This window comes from Lepus europaeus, chromosome 10 (assembly GCF_033115175.1).
Source record: "Lepus europaeus isolate LE1 chromosome 10, mLepTim1.pri, whole genome shotgun sequence".
Taxonomy (NCBI): domain Eukaryota; kingdom Metazoa; phylum Chordata; class Mammalia; order Lagomorpha; family Leporidae; genus Lepus; species Lepus europaeus.
The window spans coordinates 15,934,682-15,957,008 of record NC_084836.1 but is presented as its reverse complement, the minus strand read 5'-3'; the positions used below and the strand labels follow the sequence as shown (position 1 = coordinate 15,957,008).

Sequence of the window (22,327 nt, the reverse complement as noted above, 5' to 3'; positions counted from 1 at the left end):
AGATTTATTTTATTTATTTGAAAGAGTTACAGAGAGAGAGGTAGAGACAGAGTTCTTTCATTCGCTGATTCACTCCCCAGATGGCTGTAACGGCCGGAGCTGTGCCAATCCAAAGCCAGGAGCCAGGAGTTTCTTCCGGGTCTCCCACGCGGGTGCAGGGGCCCAAGGAGTTGGGCCATCTTCTACTGCTTTCCCAGGCCATAGCAGAGAGCTGGATCGGAAGAAGAGCAGCTGGGACTTGAACTGGTGCCCATATGCGATGCTAGCGCTTCAGGCCACGGCTTTAACCCGCCTCACCACAGTGCTGCCCCCCCCACCTTTTTTCTTCTTTTAAAGAACTGAGGTTCTTTAATAAGTCCAAAGATGTTCTATATTCTTCACAGCTTACTTTAACTGACACAAAGTGGGTAGTAAACTCTTACTATGTTTTGAGAAAATTCTACCTCTTGAGAGTGAGTGATTCATTTATCAAACATTTACTATGCATCAGGTATGCCAGATATTCTTCTAGGTGCTGAGTTACAAATAGCCTTTGCTCTGAAGAGGCTTCAAATAAATAGTAGGGAAGATATTATAAGCAGTTAGTTCTGGAGTAGTCACTGAGTGCTAGTTTAAATTTTGCAAATTAATTGGTTTGTATGTTAGATTTTTTTTTTATTATGTTTTAGTAAAAGAAGAGAATCTTTGTGATTTTTAAATTTCAAACCATTTGATATTAGGTATTACCAAAATAAGTATTGATTTCTTCAGGAAGACATTTGATACCGTACTAGATAGCAAATTTCTAGGGCAGTAGTTCTTAACCCTTTTTGAGAATCTAATGAAAACCCTGGTTTGTTTCCCCCAGAACTGAAGCTGATATGCTTGAATATGTGCAAAGTTGTGTGTATCATACACAAGTACTGCTGCCTAGGATCTGTGGACCTCCGTTTAAGAGCAGTGTTGCTTAAACTTTATTTACATACTAGTATCAGAGTCTTTTTCGTCATGTGAATACTACCTTGTAATGTTACTTACTTCATGTTTTTATATTGTTTGGGAATATATTTTGGATGCTCAGTCATGAGCTTCAGTATGTCGGTGTGCCTGCTGTCTAGTGTCGCCTTGATAGCAGCCAGGATGCACTTCACAGTTACACAAGATGATCCTCTTTGCTTAGCTCTAGTGTTTTTTTCTCCTCTTAGAAAACACACGTTCTTTTTCTCTGCTTATAAAATTACCATGATGTGCTTTTATATCTGTTAAATATCTTGAGAAAATAAGAATCTCAGAGCTGAGAGCAAAATGAGAAGTCTTTTTGACAATCTGCCTGCTGAAACAGTAACAACTATTTATTGAGCATTTATTAATTGCTGTGACTTTATATGTTTTAACTCATAGGAATCTCACTGTAGCACCATGAAGTATGATTTCATCATTCAGTCCACAGCTATGTATTATGTAAAATGTTTCTAGGTGCCGGTGATATGTATGACAGTAAATAAAGACCGGCCCTTATAGAACTTAACAGGTGAGGAGACCGACATGCTAACAGACATAATTTGACTTAGGTTTTATAAATAACAAATGACAGAGTCCAGATTTGAACCCAGGTAGTGTGTCTTTGAGCTTTTGCTCTTAAATGTATTCTAAATTAACCTTTCTGACAGTTTGATGAACTAGACATTGGTCTGGTAGTTTAAAGGAAAACAGTGAAACTAGCTCTTGGATTTTCCCCCACAGTTTAGTGTCTCTCACATTGGCATAGGCCTTAAAATAGATTCACTGATACTTGCTTTGTAGGGTTACCATTAAAACATGTTACTGTAATGATTTATGAGATGGTAACTGCTGCTTGTTGGCATCTGCACTCTCCCCCAAGTAATTTCCATTCTGTTCAGTTATGTATTGAGTCCCAGTGTCCTGGGACACGTTGGCTGTAGAGATGGAGCACTAAAGCAGTCAAAGGCCGTCTCAGAGATCTTGTCTTCTAGCCGAGGAAGGTGCAGAAAGATGGGTGCTGGATGTCATGGGACTGGGCAGTGCCATGCAGTGATGTTCAGCACGAGTTTTCAGGAGGTGATGTTGGAGCAAGGACCTAAGTAATGTGAGAGGATAATCCACGTGCATACTCGGGAAAAGAGTCTGCTAGACAGAGGTGACAGGCCAACGCGAAAGTCCTGAGTCTACTTAGTATTCCTGAGGAATAGTGAGGGATCAGAATGGGGTTAGTGAGAACCCAAGTGGCAGGGCGTGATGTCAGAACAGCAGGGGCTGAGATCATGCTGGCGTATGGTGACCACGTGCAGTTTTGATTTTATGAAATGGAAAACCGTGGCAAAGCTTTCAGGAAAGGTCTGATGTGTTCCAACTTCAGTTTTTAAAGGGTCACCCCTTGTTACGTAAATAGAAGATTGGAGGGTGTGGCTGGATGATGAAGGTGGAAGTAGGGAAGTCAGGAGGCCATGGCATAACACAGCGGTCTGGGCAAGAGATGGAGGTGGTTTGGAATAGAGGGTAGCTGTGAAGGTGGTGGAAAGTGGTTGGATTCTGGCTGTGTTTTCACGGCAGAGACAGTTTAATTTGTCCACTGATTGGATGTAAAGTGTGATAGAAAGCAGTCAGGGGTGACTTCAGGGCGTTTTGGCCTGAGGAACTGGAAGGATGGAACTGCCCGTTTCTGAGGCTAGGAGATGTGATTGGGGTAACTGTCTGGAGTTTGACGTGGACGTACTAAATATAATAGGCATGAATTAGGAAAGCCTGGAGTTCAGAAGAGGAATCTAGGCTAGACAGATAAATTGGGAGACATAAAATAAAGATTTTTTGATATCACTTCCAGCTGTGTGTATGTATGTGGAGGTAGGGAAAGACTGGTTTTTCCCTGTGAATGAGGAAAGTACTGATATTGTAATCTTACAATGTTTGATCCCTTCGGTGTTGTCAGCAATAATGAATTTAGGTTATCAATTGAGAAAGGTACATTTCTTTTAATATAGATGTGTATAAGTATGTATATTTTAAGTGCAAAAATATGCAAAAGTTTTACTTTTTATGGAAAACAGAAGTAAAATAGCAAAATGTTTTGGTATTTAGCAGGGGAAACCTTGTAATTGACTACTGTATATAACTGTTCCTGACTATTTGAGTTTAGAATTATTTATATATATTATTTTTTGTGTGGTTTTTAAGGTAATGCTATGGGCTATGTGCGAATGATAAGATCTGGTGGTCTTCACTGTAGCAGCAATGCCATTAGGTATGGATGCAAACATCATTTTTGCCTTGCTTATGCCTTTAAAAATTATGACATTTAAGTCTGTGCTATAAATGATATTGTAGAAAAAGTGTTTGTTCTTGTTGGCATTTTTTGAAATAGAATATGGAAGAAAATCATTAATTTTACTAGTTATATATTTTTCTTTTTAAATTTTACCACTGCAGAAGACTTAAATCTATTTCTTTTAAGGTGATAGTTAATTTATCAGTGTGACTTAATGGATCTAAAGATGACATGGTTTTAAGGAATAAAATTAGATTATGCATTTCTGAAATTACATTCAGAATTAAAGTGATGATACCAACATAACTGAAATGCAAAGTTGTTTCCAAATACATAGTTGGAAAGTTTTGAGTTCTACAGTGTCACTTTCATATCTGTGTCAATTGCATATACTGTATTTGCCCTAATGAATTCTTTCCCAAATTCTTGTGTAGATTTGTGCCTGATCTCGAAGATATTGTAAATTTTGAAGAACTAGTAAAAGAAGAAGGTCTTGCAGATGAAACATTAAAAGCAGCAAGGTAATATAATTATGGGATAACCTAAATTGAAGATCCAAAAAAGTGTGTTTATATAAAGCATTAAAGAGGAAGACTAGAGGATAATTAAAATTTATATGCAAATATTATACAAATTAATGAAATGTACTGTTTTTTCTTAAAGACTTCATTATTTTAAGATCTTTCTAACTGTACCAGTAAGGGGTCTTCTAGAACATGCTGCCCATTTGAACCAGCTGGCTCTGAACACCTGAAATGTTGCTAGTCCAAACAACTGATCTTGAAGACTTAGTGTAAGGAAAGAAATGCCAGATAGCTCCTTTGTAAAACTCACGGAGCCCGTTTTTTCTTACTTTTTAACATGTTCTTATATACCAACACCTCTCTGGAATGCCAGTTCTTCCTTTCATGCTGTCTAGAACAGCTCTGCCCAGTACAGTAACCACTGCCACATATCACTGTTGGACACTTAAAATAGGGTCAATGGGTTGGGGGAGTAGAATGTTAAATTTTATTTCATTCTAATTTAAATAACTAACAGCTATCTTATTGGATAGGTCTATAGTCTTTTTTTTTTTTAAGATTTATTTATCTGAAAGGTGGGTTAAAGAGAAAGGCAGAGAGAGAGAGATGTGTCTTCGATCCGCTCATTCACTCCCCAAATAGCCACAACAGCTGGAGCTGGGCTGATCTGAAGCCAGGAGCCAGGGGCTTCTGGATCTCCTATGTGGGTACAGGGGCCCAAGGACTTGGGACATCTTCTGTTTTCCCAGGCCATAGCAGAGAACTGGATCAGAAGTGGAGCTGCCAGGTCTCGAACTGGTGTCCATATAGGATGCCGGTACTGTAGGCAGTGGCTTTACCTACTATGCTACAGCATCAGCCTCAGTCTACAGTCTTGAGTCAGTAGTGATTTTGTAACAGAACTTGAAGTTTGAGAATTGTTAAATTTGTTTAATAAACTGTGGGTTTTATTTTCAGTAATTATAACAGTTTTTTGAATCACTTGTGAATGATCATACCTGGACAAAGTGGAGACAGTTTGAATATCAAAAAGAATAATGGTGGAAATAGATGATTATCCATTGAGTAAAAAAAAAAAAAAAAAATATCCCTGATTCGTAATGAAGAATTGTAAAGGTTGGAGGAGGAGAATCAAAGTTCCTTTTTTCAGAAGAATGCCATTTACTAATTGTATAAGAGATGAGAACATTTAGAGGGGAAAATCGCCGTCTTGCAACCACCACCATAAGACTTTTAAACATTGAATGAAGAGGTTTTAGAGAATATTCATGCAAAAAAATTACCACTAAATGTGTTTTCCATCACAACAGGAAAAACTGGCTTTACGATGGGGGAGAGAGAGGTATTCCTTAACTAAGTAATCAGACTTAGCGTCATTAGTAATGTCAGGCAGACTGACATGACGGCCTGCTTTTAAAGATTTATTTATTTATTTGAAAGAGTTACATGGAGAGAGAAGGAGAGGCAGAGAGAGAGAGAGAGGTCTTCCACCCACTGGTTCACTCCCCAATTGGCCACAACGGCAAGAGCTGCACCGATCCGAAGCCAGGAGCCAGGAGCTTCTTCCAGGTCTCCCATGCGGGTGCAGGGGCCCAAGCACTTGGGCCATCTTCTACTGCTTTCCCAGGCCATAGCAGAGAGCTGGATCAGAAGTGGAGCAGCCGGATCTCAAACTGGCGTCCATATGGGATGCCGGCACTGCAGGCGGTGGCTTTACCTGCTATGCCACAGCACCAGTCCCCATTTGGCCTTCTGATGCAATGTAATGTCAAGTACCTAGTGTGTATTCTTGCCAGAAATGCTTCCTCTGCATTTAGTACCAAGAAACAATCTGAGAAACCCAAAATGTGGGGCCTTCTATGAAACACCTGCTGTAGAAGTATATGATTTGTGATGTTAGGGAAGTATTTGACAGATACAACCTTAAATGTGAAGTGAAAGACAAAAAGTAAAGGAGATGGATGTAGATTAGGAGAATAAAGAGATTGGATAATCACATGCAGTGGGTGATTCTTAAAAATGATCCAGAAAGGGGGGGAAAAAAAGCAAAACAAAACTATAAATGACACATGGGTACTAAGTAGAGGAGATGTGGAAATGGATTGCTAATATCTAATAATCTTAGTGTAGTAATGTGGCTTTGTGGGAAAATGACATAGTTCTTATTAGATTCATACCAAAGTATGTGTTAAGTGACATGCGGTCTGCAATTTTGTTTCAGGAAAACAAAACAAATAAATATGATAAAATGTTAGCAAGCAATGAATCTGGTGTTAAGAGTATACAGGTGTTCATTACAGCATAGTGTGTCAGGCTTGAAGTTCATTGAAATAAAACAGATATATACTGGGGAGTGTGTGTATACATTTTTGTGAGAATAAAGCCTCAAACACACAGACGCTTTGATCTGAGTATCCTGTTAGATAGTCTGATTCTTTGCCACATTACCAAAGCAGTGGGTTGTGGCTTGCATATGAAGGGAAGAAAACTGAACCTTTCTTTACTTCTTAGTAAATGTCATTTTTCCCAAAATTGGTGACTGTTTAAAAAAGATTTGAAATAGAGGCTGGCACTGTGGGGCAGTGGGTTAAAGCGCCAGCCTGCAGCACCGGCATCCCATATGGGTGCTGGTTCTGGTCCCGGCTACTCCTCTTCCGATCCAGCTCTCTGCTGTGGCCTGGGAAAGCAGAAGATGGCCCAACTCCTTGGGCCCCTGCACCCGCGTGGGAGACCTGGGAGAAGCTCCTGGCTCCTGGCCTCATATCAGCTCAGCTCTGGCCATTGTGGTCATTTGGGGAGTGAACCAGCAAAATGGAAGACCTCTCTCTTTCTGGCTCTACTTCTCTCTGTAACTCCTCTGTCTTTCAAATAAATAAAATAACTCTTAAAAAATGATTTGAAATAACCAAGAAGTCAGAGAATGAGACATTGTCTTACAAGATTTCCAGAGTAAAGCTGAGTAATTGCAAGGCCTAGATTTGTGCAAGAGAGAAGGAGAAGGAGAAGGGGAGAGAGAGAGACCCCACATAGGAGTGGGGAACCTTTTTGCTGTTGGCCATTTAGATATTTATAACACCATTTGCAGGCCATGCAAATGATCAACTTAAAGATGAGTCTGCTGTGGCCAGTGCTGTTATGCAGCGGGTTAAGCTACCGTCTGTGAAGTAGGCATCCCATATTGGAGCACTGGTGGAATTCTGGCAGCTTAGCTTCCAACCTAGCTCCCTGCTCATGTACATGAGAGAGCAGTGGAAGATGGCTCAAGTGCTTGGCCCCCTGCCACATGTGTGGGAGAGTCAGATGGAGTTATTGGCTCCTGGGTTTGGCTTGGCCCAGCCCTGGCTGTTGCTGGCATTTGGGGAGTGAACTAGTGGATGGAAGATTGATCGATTTCTCTCCCCCTCTCCCTCTCCCCCCCTCTCTTCATCTCTCCCTCTCTCCCCCTCTCTCCTTTTCCCCCCCTTTTTCTCTGCAACTCTGCCTTTCAAATAAATAAAATAAATTTTTACAAAAATTAGCCTGCTGTATATTTATTGAATTTCAAGTCCCAAATGCACTTGTCTTGTCGGGGCCAGACCATTGATTTAGTGGGCCTTGTATGGCCCATGGGTAAGGCATTCCCCACCCCTGTGATGTAAACAATGGAAGAGAATTAGAGCAAGCATCCTAGTCCCAGCTGATAAATGTAGGGTAGTCTAAAAGGTTAGTAGAAGCCTGCTTTGATAAAGGAGTAGTTGGGTTGTTGGATAAGCAGATAGTCTTCTGACTTAGAATTTGTGATTTTTAAAAACTTTATATTAAGGGACAGTGCTGTGGCATAGCACGTAAAGCCACTGCCTGTAGTGCTGGCATCCCATATGGGCACCGGTTCTAGTCCCAGCTGCTCCTCCTCCAATCCAGTTCTCTGCCATGGCCTGGGAAAGCAGTAGAAGATGGCCCAGGTCCTTGGGCCCCTGCATCTGCGTGGGAGACCCAGAAGAAACTCCTGGCTCCTGGCTTTAGATTGGCGCAACACCAGCTGTTGCAGCCATATGGGGAGTGAACCAGCAGATGGAGGACACCTCTCTCTCTCTCTCTCTCTCTCTCTCTCTGCCTCTGCCTCTGCCTCTGCCTCTGCCTCTCTGTAACTCTGCCTTTCAAATAAATAAACCTTTTTTTTAAAAAAAACTATTATAATGCAAAATCGATATGCACTCAGTTGATACTGTACTTTTGATACAGCTGATTTGATTCAGTTGATACTGAATTTTGATTTTCAAACTTCGCCGCTGGCCATGCTGGACAGTGGTAGAGTGAGCCATGTCTCCCAGTTAGCCAGAAGATGACCAGGGTAAACAGCTATTAAGCTGGGACATTCAGTAGGTGAGGGTGAGGTGTGTTAAATGCATTTTCTTATAATATTTTCAACTTAAGGTGGATTTATGGGATGTAACCTCATGATGTGTTGAAGAGCAACTGTAGTTGGATTATGTGAGTCTCAAAGGAGAGATTTCTGCCTTTCACTGTTGAAGGAGTAATAATTTGAAAGTCTCTGTATGAGAGATGCAGGAGAAAAAGAATAAAATTGGAGAGGGACGCTAAGAGAATCAGGTTTAAATAGAGGGACGGTAGTGTGAATGTGTTAGTGAAGAGATTTAAATTGAAGAATTTACAGTGAAATGGGGTACAACAAGGTTCATTGTAGGAAGAAGTTAAGTCCCAAGATGTTCTACATGTTCTGTTTTTCAAACTAGCTTTAAATCATGTTGATCACTTTCTGTACATAAAATGAGCTTATTGTGCACTCCTAGGAAACTTACTTAGAAATGTCCTGTCACATTTCCTGTTTTCCAGTGCTCTCCCCCCCCCCCCCCCCCCCCCCCCCGGCCAGGTATATGTACAGAGAAGTTTATTGTAGCATTGGTCTTTTTTTTTTTTTTTTTCTTTTCTTTTTTTTTTTTTTTTGACAGGCAGAGTGGACAGTGAGAGAGAGAGACAGAGAGAAAGGTCCTCCCTCTGCCGTTGGTTCACCCTCCAATGGCCGCCGCGGCAGCGCGCTGCGGCCAGCGCACCGCGCTGATCCGATGGCAGGAGCCAGGTGCTTCTCCTGGTCTCCCATGGGGTGCAGGGCCCAAGGACTTGGGCCATCCTCCACTGCACTCCCGGGCCACAGCAGAGAGCTGGCCTGGAAGAGGGGCAACCGGGACAGGATCGGTGCCCCGACCGGGACTAGAACCCGGTGTGCCGGCGCTGCAAGGCGGAGGATTAGCCTAGTGAGCCGCAGCGCCGGCCTTTTTTTTTTCTTTTTTAAGATTTATTTTTATTTATTTGAAAGACAGAGTTAGAGAGGTGGAGATGAAGAGGTCTTCCATCCACTGGTTCACTCCCTAAATGGCTGCAGCAGCCAGAGCTGAGCTGATCTGAATTCAGGAGCCAGGAGCTTCTTCTGGGTCTCCCACATGGGTGCAGGGGCCCAAATCCTTGGGCCATCTTCTGCTGATTTCCCAGGCCATAGCAGAGAGCTGGATCGGAAGAGGAGCAGCTGGAACTAGAATCAGCACCCATATGGGATGCCGGTGCTTCAAGCCAGGGCTTTAACCCACAGCCCCAGCCCCTTCAGGTGCTCTTAGCTAACCTAATGAGAGATTTTTTTTTTTTTTAACTTATTTGATAGGTAGAGTTAGAAAGGTTTTCCTTCCGTTGGTACACCCCCCCCCCCCAATGGCCGCCATGGCCAGAGCTGCGCCGATCAGTAGCCAGTAGCCAGGTGCTTCCTCCTGGTCTCCTACGTGGGTGCAGGCGCCCAGTCACCTGGTCCATCCTCCACTGCGTTCCCGAGCCACAGCTGAGAGCTGGACTGGAAGAGGAGCAGCTGGGACTAGAACCTGGCGCCCATATGGGATGCTGGCGCTGCAGGTGGAGGATTAGCCAAGTGAGCCATGGCACTGGCCCCTGAGAGATGAATTTTTAAAAAGCTGTCTTCTGGACTAGGAACCAAGAAATATTTTTGTTTCTTTTTAGGCATTTGGATTCAGTCCTCAGTGACCACACACGAAATTCTGCTGAAGGTACAGAATATTTCAAAATGCTTGTAGATGTTTTTGCTCCAGAATTTCGAAGGCCTAAGAACATACATCTCCGAAATTTTTATATCATTGTTCCCCCTCTGGTGAGTATTTTCAAAACCTAAAATTAATTTTTTCCCAAGAAATTACTGATTAATAAAACTGGTTTCTTTATAACCTAAAATGTACAGAATGTTTTACTTTTTTTTCTTTCTTTTAAAATTTATTTATTTGAAAGGCAGAATTACAGAGAGGCAGAGAGAGAGAGAAAAAGGTCTTCCATCCACTGGTTCACTGCCCAGTTGGCCACAACGGCCAGAGCTGGGCCGATCTGAAGCCAGGAGCCAGGCACTTCTTCCAGGTCTCCCACGGGGGTGCGGGGGCCCAAGGACTTGGGCCATCTTCTACTGCTTTCCCAGGCCATACAGAGAGCTGGATTGGAAGTGGAGTAGCCGGGACACAAACTGGTGGACATATGGGTTGCCAGCACTGCGAGCAGTGGCTTTACCCATGATTCCACAGCGCTGGCCCCATATGTTAGGTTTTGATTGTAGGTGAAATTAAATGTCATCTCAGTGAATGTGACCTAGAATTGAAGTAATTAGTTCTTATTTTTAAAAATATTCTATTTGTTAATAATTGCCAGAGGAATTCTAGTCTTTTTAAAATTAACTTTACTTTATATCATTACATTTATACCATAGAATTTTTGGGCAGAATTTTATCACATAGTCATTTTAATTGCTTAGTGTAGACTTGCTGGGAAGTTTTTCTGACACATTTCTCAGAGGCCGTTGTTTGAAGGGAACTTGTCTCTATTCAATGGTAAATCCTAACACTTAAATCCTTAGGGCTTTTTCCCTTTTTTTAAGATTTTATTTATTTGCGAGGCAGAGTTACAGAGACAGGGAGAGGCAGAGGGGGAGGTCTTCCATCCACTGGTTCACTCCCCAAATGGCCGCAATGGCTGGAGCTGGACTGATTTAAAGCCAGGAGTCAGGAGCTTCTTTCAAGTCTCCCACACGGGTGCAGAGGCCCAAGCACTTGGCAGTCTTCTATTGCTTTCCCAGGCCGTAGCAGAGAGCTGGATCTGAAAAGGAGCAGCTGAGGCTGAGACATGAACTGGTGCCCATATGGGATGCTGCAGGTGGAGGCTTAGCCTGCTATGCCACAGTTGTCGGCCCTAGGGCTTTATCCTTTTTAAAATATATGATGTGTTCTTTTCTAATCCTATAATACTGCCTGAAAGTAGCCTGCTATAAAAATTACATTATAAAAACAATTTTTCAAGCTGGGAAACGGCATTAGGAGTTTAGAGAGGTATGTGTTAAAAATAAGGGTTGTTTTTCCTTACTGTTTATTGTTCCCTATAATAAAGGTTTTCTCTAAGATTTGAAAGTGAATAGCTCTAAAAGCTGAATATAACCAAGAAGATACAGCTTTTTATTATATCCAGCTTTGCTCAATAATAGCTTTTCATATTGCCTGAATTAGCACATTTTCTTACATATGATAACCATTAGCTAATAGTCTATAGGCAGCTTTTTGCTTTGCGAATTTTCTATTTCTTTTATATACTTACTGTTATATCAGCTATTAGCAAAGATATCCATATTCATTTCATATTAAATTTGTGTTGTAGTCGAGGTGAGGGATTGAGTTACACTGCAGGTAACTCAGGGTGAGTTCTCCCTGTAGGTTTTCTTCTGAGGGACAGTGCATGCAAGCCACAGGAAACAGCAGTGAGACCAGCAGTGAGTGGAGGGGGAGCCTGCAGTTGCACAGGACAGCTGTCAGAATTCAGTCAGTGATGCAGAAAACAAAACAGAGTAAGAGCACAGCAAAGACATGCAGGACGCTGTCCTTGTGCGTGAGTTGACCGTTTAGTTCCAAAGAAAAAAGGCAAGTGTAAGTGAGATGTCTATATATGATTTAACTAACTATTGATGAAGACTTCACTGTGGGATTCCAGAGGCAATATACGCAAAACTGGCTGTCTTGTTTCTTGTGTAGGCTGCTACAGTACTTAGCATACCGTATCATTCATATTTTTTTTAAAAAAAAAATACTCTCTGTACCTGTCTAGAGCTTTGCTGTCTCTGTGTGGCCAATGTGTGGCTACTTGAATTAACATTTCCTGAAATTAAGAGTTCAGCACATCTGTTGCACTGGCCTTACTTCCTGCTCAGTGCTCACAGGCCTAGTGGCTTAGTGTGTAGAGGTGGAGACAGCATCCTGTTGTTGCCTGCTCTGCTGCTCCATAGTGTAACCTCTGGGTGCTAGTAGTTTTTTTTCTTAGGTTAAGTACTTACTAACACCTGGTGTAGAGTTGACTTAGGTAAATCTTTATTTTTTATTTTTATTTATTTATTTATTTATTTTATAGATTTTTTTTTTTTTTGACAGGCAGAGTAGATAGTGAGAGAGACAGAGAGAAAGGTCTTCCTTTTTGCCGTTGGTTCACCCTCCAATGGCCGCTGCGGCCGGCTCATCGCGCTGATCCAAAGCCAGGAGCCAGGTGCTTCTCCTGGTCTCCCATGGGGTGCAGGGCCCAAGGACTTGAGCCATCCTCCTCTGCACTCCCGGGCCATAGCAGAGAGCTGGTCTGGAAAAGGGGCAACCGGGATAGAATCCGGCGCCCCAACCGGGACTAGAACCCGGGGTGCCGGCGCCGCAGGGCGGAGGATTAGCCTGTTAAGCCACGGCGCCGGCTTATTTTTTATTTTTATTTATTTTTTGACAGGCAGAGTTAGAGAGAGAAAGGTCCTCCTTGTGTTGGTTCACCCCACAATGGCCAGCACAGCCGGCGTGCTGCGCCGACAGTTTTTGAAAGCCAGAATTCAGGAGTTTCTTCTGGGTCTCCTACGTGGGTGCAGGGGCCCAAGCACTTGGGCCATGTTCTGCTGCTTAGCATTAGCGGGGAACTGGATTGGAAGTGGAACAGCTAGGATGCTCATATGGGGTTCTGGCATCCCAGGCAGCAGCGTAGCCCGCTGTACTGCAGCCCTGGCTCCCCGGTGTTTCGTCTTAGAAGTGTGCACTGAAGTAGAGCAGCCTGCTTTCGGACTTCAGTGCTCACTTAACGTACGGCTCTGGGTGAGATCACACACCTCGCAAGCGGCAGTGTTCTCTTCTCTCAAATACACGCCATAGTTTATAAGGAGCCATACACGCACAGTGCTTGACTGAGGACTTGGAAAGAAGAGCCAGCGAGGGCGCCTGTGCAGACGGTGTCCCCCCACGACCGTTCGTCTCAGGTGTGTGTTTCAGAGCCAAAGACAGGAACCAAGAAGCAAATCTGTTGACAGTGTTTGAAATACTTGTTTCGAGAACTAAATGCTGAACCTTATCTTACATAGCTGTTTCTGTGATATCCTTGTTCTGTCTTTTTAGACCCTCAACTTTGTAGAGCATTCCATTAGTTGCAAGGAGAAATTAAATAAAAAAAATAAAATTGGAGCTGCCTTTACTGATGATGGCTTTGCCATGGGTAAGCTTAATGGAATTGTTTGCCCATTTTATATTCCCTTTATAATAGAATCTTAGAAACATTTGCTTCGGGGTAGGTCTAAGGGCTCTTTAAGATTTGTCCTGATCAGCATTCACTGATTCTTCAGCTGAGCCATCTGATTGAATATATTTGTTTTCCGTCATTTGTATCTGTCACTGAATGCCTGCTTGGTATTGCTAGTCACTTGACTAGTTTGATTCAATATTTAGGTTTTACTGTGGTTGTACAGTTTTAGCATCTTGTGTTTGGTTTTCCTGTAGCCTCTTCAGTTACTGTCTGGTTAGGAGTGGAAATTGTTTTATGTTTTTTTTAAAATATTTATTTGGAAGGCAAAATGACTGAGACAGAGATTTTCTATCTGCTAGTTCACTCCACCAAATGCCCTTAACACTCAGGGCTGGGCCAGACAGAAGCCAGGAACCCAGAACTCAGTCCAGGTCTCCCACGTTGGTGGCTGGGACCCAAGTACTTGGGCCATCATCTGCCTCCCAGAGTGTGCCTTGGCTGGAAGCCAGATTGGAAGCAGGCATGCCAGTGTGGAATACGGGCGTCCCAGTCAGTGGCTTAACCACTGAGCCACAGTGCCCAACCCCAGAAGTTTTTATTCTCTTCCTTTACAACAGTAATATGTTTTTCATGACCATGTTATTTATTTTCTTACTCACTGAATTGTCTTTAGTTCTTTATACTTCTGCATCTTTTTTGAGGTATTAAGCCATCTTGATAAACTTGCTTATGATATAAAATGTTTTTGTATGAGAATTCATTCATAATGATTAACTTAGTGGTGAGAGTTATTTGTGAAGGGATATGGAGTACAACTTCTCTACGCATTGTAATTTAACTTTGGGTCTACCGATGACTGCAGGTGTGGCTTACATTCTAAAGCTTTTGGATCAGTACCAGGAGTTCGACTCACTTCACTGGTTCCAGTCTGTTAGGGAGAAATACCTGAAGGAGATAAGAGCAGTTGCTAAGCAACAGAATGTGCAGTCAGCTAGTCAAGATGAGAAACTGCTGCAAACCATGAATCTCACTCAGAAGCGGCTGGATATCTATCTGCAGGTAAGGGACAGGCAAGGTCACATCTGCTGTGACTCAGTTTTTGATACCTGAAAAGCAGAAGCCATGTAGAAACCGAGGTTTTAAGTGAGATGAATGTGGAAGAATGTGTTTAGAAGTAATGGTATTTGTAAGCCATTTGACTCTTTTTTTTTTTTAAAGATTTATTTATTTGAAAGGCAGAGTTAGAGAGAGAGTGATCTGGTTCACTCTCCAAGTGGCCGCAATGGCCAGAGCTGAAGAGATCTGAAGCCAGGAGTTTCTTACTGGTCTCCCATATGGGTGCAGGGACTCAAGTACTTGAACCATCCTCTGCTGCTTTCCCAGGCACATTATCGTTGTGCTGGATCAGAAATGGAGCCAGCAAGACTTGAACCGGCGCCCAGATGGGATGCTGGCACTGCAGATGGTTTATCTGCTATGCCAGAGCAGAGAGAGAGAAAGGTTTTCCATCCACTGGTTCACTCCCCAGATGGCCACAACGGCTGGAGCTGGGCTGATCTGAAGCCAGGAGCCTCTTCTGGCAGAAGAAGGAGGTACCTTTCTCTGAAAGGAGGAGAGAACTTCAACTTTGACTATGACTTTGTCTAAATAAGATCAGAGTTGGCGAACTCTAAAGGCTTCCATAGCCTTGGCAACTCATGACAAGAGCCTAGGGTGGTTACTGGTGCCATAAACACAAGTGTCAATTGTTAAATCAACAATAGGAGTCATTGTGCACTTTCTCCCCATGTAGGATCTCTGTCCTTAATGTGTTGTACAATGTGAATTAACGGTATAACTAGTACTCAAACAGTACTTTACACTTTGTGTTTCTGTGTGGGTGCAAACTGTTGAAAGCGTTACAAGCGTTACTTAATATTTACTAAATTGATCTTCTGTATGTAAAGATAATTGAAAATTAATCTTGATGTGAATGGGATGGGAGAGGGAGCGGGAGAAGGGAGGGTTGCGGGTGGGAGGGAAGTTAATAGGAGGAGAAAAGCCACTATAATCCAAAAGCTGTACTTTGGAAATTTGTATTTATTAAATAAAAGTTAAAAAAATTCATAGAAGAGACAGCACCGAGACTGAGCTGTAGCATAAGCTACTGACCTTGGATAACGATGTGGCAGTGTTGGTTCATTGATTGTAGCCCATGAACCACCCTGATGTGGATGTCCCCACTGAGAAAGCCTATGGGTTTGGGGATGGATTCATAGAACTCCTTGTATTTTCTGTTGAATTTTGCTGTCAGCCTAAAATTTCTCTAAAAATAAAGTCTAATAAAAGGAAAAGGCAAAAAAAAAAAAAGATTTTATTTATTTTTTTGACAGGCAGAGTGGACAGTGAGAAAGAGAGACAGAGAGAAAGGTCTTCCTTTTTGCCGTTGGTTCACCCTCCAATGGCTGCCACGGTAGGCGCGCTGCGCCGATCCAGAGCCAGAACCCAGGTGCTTCTCCTGGTCTCCCATGGGGTACAGGGCCCAAGCACTTGGGCCATTCTCCACTGCACTCCCAGGCCACAGCGGAGAGCTGGCCTGGAAGAGGGGCAACTGGGACAGAATCCAGCGCCCCAACCGGGACCTGGGGTGCTGGTGCCACAGGCGGAGGATTAGCCTGTTGAGCCGTGGCGCTGACCTTATTTATTTATTTAAGAAGTAGACTTAGAGAAAGGTTTTTTAATTCCAAAATTAAAATAGCTGTTATGTGTTTAACACAGATGTTTATCCCCACTCCGTCTGATTTCCCGTTGCTTCTTTTTCTTTCACTTTCTTGAACAGGAGCTATCATCTAAGTTTTTTCTTCAGATTTTACGGTATACTTTAAAATTACAGAAATAGAACATAAAATTTTGCAAATTTTTCTCAGCATTTTGTTTTAGACTCAGACCTTAAAAGCAGATCAGTACATAGTTTCTATACTTAACAAATTGCACTTGAGCTTGCTCAGATAATGAAGACATTAAAATATAGGTAACTTTTACATTTTGCCGTTCAGTATTTCAACCTTTGTTTCCCACGTTTTTCACTTATGCAGGAGTTTGAGCTGCTTTATTTCTCACTGAGCAGCGCAAGAATTTTCTTCAGAGCAGACAAGACTGCAGCGGAAGAAAACCAAGAGAAGAAGGAAAAGGAAGGTCAGTGAGTGGCTTACGTCTGCAAAGACCAATAGGTCTTTTAGTGCTGGGTACTAATGTTCGTTTTGTCTGGTCAGACTCTAGCTTCCTTGTTTGAAAAATAATACAGGATCAAGTCTAGAAAAAGTAAAGCCTGTGTGTGGATCACGTGTGGCATTGAAGAGAGAATTCCTTAGCTTATACAGTTAGTTCACTCTGTGGGTCCTTGAGCCCCTGCTCAGTTTTAGCTTCTCTTATTTTTATTTTTATTTATTTATTTTTTTGACAGGAGTTAGACAGTGAGAGGGAGAGAGAGAAAGGTCTTCCTTTTCTGTTGGTTCACCCCCCAAATGGCCGCTACGGCTGGCGCGCTGCGCTGATCCGAAGCCAGGATCCAGGTGCTTCCTCCTGGTCTCCCATATGGGTGCAGGGCCTAAGCACTTGGGCCATCGTCCACTGCCTTCCCGGGCCACAGCAGAGAGCTGGACTGGAAGAGGAGCAACTGGGACTAGTACCTGGTGCCCCAACCGGGACTAGAACCCGGAGTGCCGGTGCCTCAGGAGGAGAATTAGCCAAGTGAGCCATGGCGCTGGCCAGCTTCTCTTATTTTCAATAAATCTAGCAAGCTTGGTTTTCTCCTTTGACTGCTCAGTCTGTATCCAGTTAGAAGGAGTGAATTAGGGGAGGGCAGCTCAAGGTTGCAGAGGCAGAGCTGCTGGGACTGCCTATGGCTGAACGAGGTGGGGCAGCTGATGGAAGAGGCAGAACATAGTCCGGGCTGCTTTGTGTCGTGGTAAACAGTCTCCTGCTCCCCTCCACAGCCAGGCCTGGGGAAGAGAGGCAGCGTGGTCATGGCATTGCTGGTCATTTCAGTGAACTTGAGCCACTATGAGAGGATTGTGTCCACTGTATTCTGTGTAGGAAGAAAGGGAAGTCTTTTTAATTATTTATTTATTTTATTTATTTGGAAGAGTTACCGAGAAAGGAGGAGAGACAGAGATCTTGCATCTGCTGGTTCACTTCCCAAATGACACCAACATCCAGGGCTGGGCCAGGCTGAAGCCAGGAGCCAGGAGCTTCTTCCAGGTCTCCACTTAGGTGGCCGATGCTTTCCCAGGCACTTCAGCAGGGAGCTGGATGGGAAGTGGAGCAGCCAGGACTTGAACTAGCACACATAAGGGATGTCAGCCTCGCAGGCAAGTTTTAGCCACTACAACACAGTGCCAGCCCCAAGGGGGAAGTCTTTATAAGCTTTAATGCTGTGAGCATTGCAAAAGTGGTTCATGTCCCCATGATGCACTGCTTCCAGGTCTGACATTCAGCAACACTGTCTTTCCTGAGGAACAGATGTTTCCTTTTTACTGTCGTACAGATTATGTAACTTACGTTTTTCTGTTTTCTTGGAAGATCACAACTAGGAATAGCAACTAGTAGGTTCTTATTTTCATGTTTGTTTTCTTCCCTTTTTTCTTGTATTTCATGAAATTTTCCTAAATCAGGATATAAAACAAGATGTTTTTATTATTTTTTTTCCACAATGAGTAAATATGATTGAATTGGGTAGATTAATTGTATGAACTACCTTATTCCTTGATAAATAAATTTTTGCCTACTAATATTACTTATTAAAAGGAGCATATCCAGGCATTTATGGAATCTAGACTAAGTAATAGACATGTGTTTGAAAAAAAATATTTTTAGGATTTTATCTAGAAGATAATATTAAAAATTACTTGTGAGTTTGTGACTAAGATAAATTTGTGAAGCTAGTGTTGGGACACAGCTCATTTGTTGCTTAGTTTCTGCTCCCACATTTAGTGATCTGCAGACCTTTGTCTGTAGTCCCCGTGACTAGGAAAACTACAAGTAGATTGGACATTGGCGTTAAGGCCTCAAGAGTTAGCTCATTCCTGCCTGGTCTGTTCTTCAAGAACTCTCTGGAGTTGCAGTTGATGCAGCTCGTTCATATGCCCAGGTCACTCGAGATTTTTTTTTTTTTTTTTTTTTTTTTTTTGACAGAGTGGACAGAGAGAGAGAGACAGAGAGAAAGGTCTTCCTTTTTGCCGCTGGTTCACCCTCCAATGGCCGCTGCAGCCGGCGCATCTCGCTGATCCGAAGGCAGGAGCCAGGTGCTTCTCCTGGTCTCCCATGTGGGCGCAGGGCCCAAGCACTTGGGCCATCCTCCACTGCCTTCCTGGGCCATAGCAGAGAGCTGGCCTGGAAGAGGGGCAACTGGGATAGAATCCGGCACCCCAACCGGGACTAGAACCTGATGTGCCGGCGCCGCAAGGCGGAGGATTAGCCTGTTAAGCCACTCCGCCGGCCAAGATTCTTAAGATTATTTCAGCTATAGAGTGCCCGGAGTCAGAGCTGCTGAGTACGTTGATAGTTTTCATGCGTTAATGAAATGCGTGCACATGACATTGTGTGCAGAAAGCTAGGGATTCATTCTGTCACATACACAGTAAACTGCCTTTAAAAAGAACTTAAATACAAATGGGAAGTTCTTCATTCCTGACAATTTTGGTACCAGTTTGTTACCGTGTTTTTGGGTGTCTTTGGGTAGTCAGGTCCTTCCCTAGCTGGAGGAACAGGCTAGAGGGCAACAGGCCGTCCTCAGACCAGAGGTCTCGAGGTTCCATAGGTGCGAGGGCCTTGGCGCAGCTTGAAGCTCCACCAGAGATAAACCCTGATCTCTCTAACTCCGTCTGCCCATTGGGAGCCAGTCTGAAAGTTAACAGAATCTGGCCTAGATTGAAAAAAAAAAGAATTAAACTAGGTATATGACTTGTGATGTTAGGGAAGTATTTGACAGATACAACCTTTTCCTAATTTGGAATTTAGGGACATAGCTCTTCTAAAATTTTACTTAAGTTTGTTTTTAAAAATGAAAATAAATATATCCATTGTTATTTTCACTCATGCTCCCAGAAGAAACTAAAACAAGCAATGGAGACCTGCCCGACAGCACTGTGTCTGCTGAGCCGGTTGTGAAATGACGTTGCTGGTACGTGGTGCCCATAGGAAATCGTCAGAATTGCGTTCAGACTTTTGCCAGTGAAACAGGTGTTAAAAGCTATTGAATTATTTCCTGGTCACATCTCTGGAAAATATTTAGATGTTGTAACTCTTTAAAGCAGTGTTTGAAAGTGACGTCTGTTCTGTTGCACAAGGCTCCGTTTCAAAGGTTGAGAATGAAATTTTAAAATTAGATTTTTGCCTCAACTTTAGTCTAGAAGGTGTTTCTAGGAACAGTTAATTGAAGTAAAGTTACAGAGGACAAATTAAATTTCTAAACGGAAACCTCAGATGTCATTATCTACATGTTTGTAATTTGTGTTTGCATAGGTTGTTGATCCATATTTGTCTCAAGTCATTGGAAATTCAATACATATACTGTATACAGCCAGTAAATACATATTTTAAAAAAGGAATTGAGCTTGAATTCATGAAGTATACATATCAGTATCCTTTGGAAGAAATGTTATGAAGATGGCTTTGGTCCTGGACGTGAGGCACCGGGTGTGACCTGCCTTTCTGTACAGAGTAACTGTTGACCAGCCGTGTAGTAGTAATCTCATGTGACTCCCAGAGCTGCTCGTGTCTTCTATGAGACATTTTATAACTAGTTTACATTACTTTGGGAACATCTGACCTCCAACAACTGCTTTAAGACTTAGTTCATACTGGAAAGTCAGATAAAGCCATGGAGACCTGCTGGAAGCTTCATTGCTGGTTGAAGGAAGGCACTGGGTATGATACGTTAAAAAAATGTCTCTATGTACAAACTCAGGTTTCTTCTCTGTTAGGTTGAATTAAAATCTTGGTAATGGTTTGGCAAACTTTTTATAAAGTATAAGACATCAGACTAAATACTAATTATAATAATTGCACTGTGCAGGCTTTTAAACATTACCACTGTGAGAATAAAACTCTTAATAAAATAAATCACTTATTAAAAAGTACAGAAAGATTTAGAGTAAATTTAGTTCCCAGCAAGCTGTTAGCTTTATTTTTGTCAAGGTATGTTAGTTAATAGTCAATGGTTAATCTTGTTTTTTTAAAGTATAATAAATAATTTCACAATGAAAAGTTGAAAACTTTAAATGTAATATGAACATCATTTTGGGAAACGCTTGAGTTTTCTATCGCACTTGCCTGTGAAACATTTCTTTGGGTAAATCCTGAAAGAAATTCTAACATTGTTAGAATTCTCCTAATATCCTTCTACTTCAGCTTTTTGAGTAGGTACACAGTGCCCTGGCTGTGCTTATTGTTTAGGGTCAGGTTAATGTTCTCAGCCTGAGATCAGGACTTTCATTGTCTTACAAGAGTAAAGAAGAAACACACCATGTAAGAGATGTTTTTTGTTTATTTTGTCACCATTGGTTACAGTTACTAACAGCGAGTAGATTAAAAGCATTTTAGTATTTCTAATCCATACTAACTGTAGAAAAGGCCCTAAAGCATGCTGCATAATTAATTTATATTTTCATTGCAGATGTTTATATTAATGATCTTGGATTTGGTTATATCAATTTAGTCATCATTTCATAGCAACAATATTGTTTTCCCTGTTCTTCTTCTCTTCCCTAAAATCATCCCTTTTAGTAGGGACACAGGTTGTGATTTAAAAGAGAATCAGTTGTTCTCTGCTTATTATTCCCACTCATGTAAATTAATTGTTTTATTAATACTAGAGTCCACATGCTGACTCCTTGGATATCTACAATTGAGAAGAAAGTGACAATTTTGTTATCTTTAGTAAAATGTAATAATGTCACTGTAGTCTGGATTAATTGTAAGTTCATATATTTGAAATAAAATTTCTGAAAAGATTATATTTAAATTGTATTAAACTGTAGAGTAACAGGGCTTCAGTGTATTCTTGCCGAAGTTAATGAATGTATAGATTTGGAGATGGTTTTCCTTGCTAACATATTAATTTTTTTCAAGCATACTATAATTTAAAAATTATCTGAGCATTTGTTATAATTTCACAGAAAACATAATGATGTTCAAATTCTCAGGAATTAAGGACTAATCATAAGATTGTGAGTTTTAATTAAATTTTGTAAAAGATGGCAAGTTTGTTGCCTCACTTGAGTGGGGCTTCCTCCCTCAATTCTAAGAGACAATATGTTTAACAAAACATTAATAAATACAGTTTCACAAATTCCTTCCCTTGTATGTTTATGTTCAAAATTGTGTCACAGCTGTAGTTCTTAACAGTAACCCTTTTGTCCCCTTTAATTGAATTAAATACATGGAGTCTCTCTTTTTTTTTTTTTTTTTAAAGATTGATTTATTTATTTGAAAGGCAGAGTTAGAGACAGATCTTCCATCTGCTGGTTCAGTCCCCAGATGGCTGCAGTGGCTGGAGCTGGGCTGATCCAAAGCCAGGAGCCTTTTCCCGGCTCAAGTACTTGCGTCATCTGCTGCTTTCCCAGGCCATTAGAAGAGAGCTAGATCAGAAGTAGAGCAGCCTGGATTCAACTGGTGCCCATATGGGATGCCAGCGCCACAGGCAGCTTAACTCACTACTCAACAGTGCTAGCCCCTGGAGTCTCTTTTTGAAAATGCTTCCATGCTGGGTCTGGCGCTGTGCCGGCATCTCATATGGGTGCTGGTTTGAGTCCTGGCTGGTCCTCTTCCAGTCCAGGTCTCTGCTGTGGCCTGGGAAAGCAGTACTCCCACATGGGACACCTGGAAGAAGCTCCTGGCTCCTGGCTTCAGATTGGCCCAGCTCCAGCCATTGTGGCCATTTGGGGAGTGAACCAGCAGTTGGAATACCTCTCTCTCTCTCTGCCTCTGCTCTCCGTAACTC

The 22,327-nt window shown here is 42.2% G+C and overlaps 1 protein-coding gene across 2 annotated transcripts in view; it reads left to right on the top strand.

Moving 5' to 3' along the window:
* WASHC4 (WASH complex subunit 4) overlaps positions 1–21,693 on the top strand; it is a 69,892-nt gene extending 48,199 nt beyond the window's left edge. Inside the window, exons 27-33 of one of the 2 annotated variants that reach the window (XM_062202985.1) lie at positions 3,172–3,238; positions 3,697–3,783; positions 9,787–9,934; positions 13,224–13,320; positions 14,210–14,406; positions 16,422–16,521; positions 19,435–21,693. In XM_062202985.1, the coding sequence (XP_062058969.1) occupies positions 3,172–3,238; positions 3,697–3,783; positions 9,787–9,934; positions 13,224–13,320; positions 14,210–14,406; positions 16,422–16,521; positions 19,435–19,499 (761 nt within the window). In that variant the 3' untranslated portion in view covers positions 19,500–21,693. Of the gene's footprint in view, positions 1–3,171; positions 3,239–3,696; positions 3,784–9,786; positions 9,935–13,223; positions 13,321–14,209; positions 14,407–16,421; positions 16,522–19,431 lie in introns of both variants that reach the window. The other variant, XM_062202984.1, reaches the window with a different exon arrangement.
* The last annotated feature ends 634 nt before the right edge of the window (positions 21,694–22,327 follow it).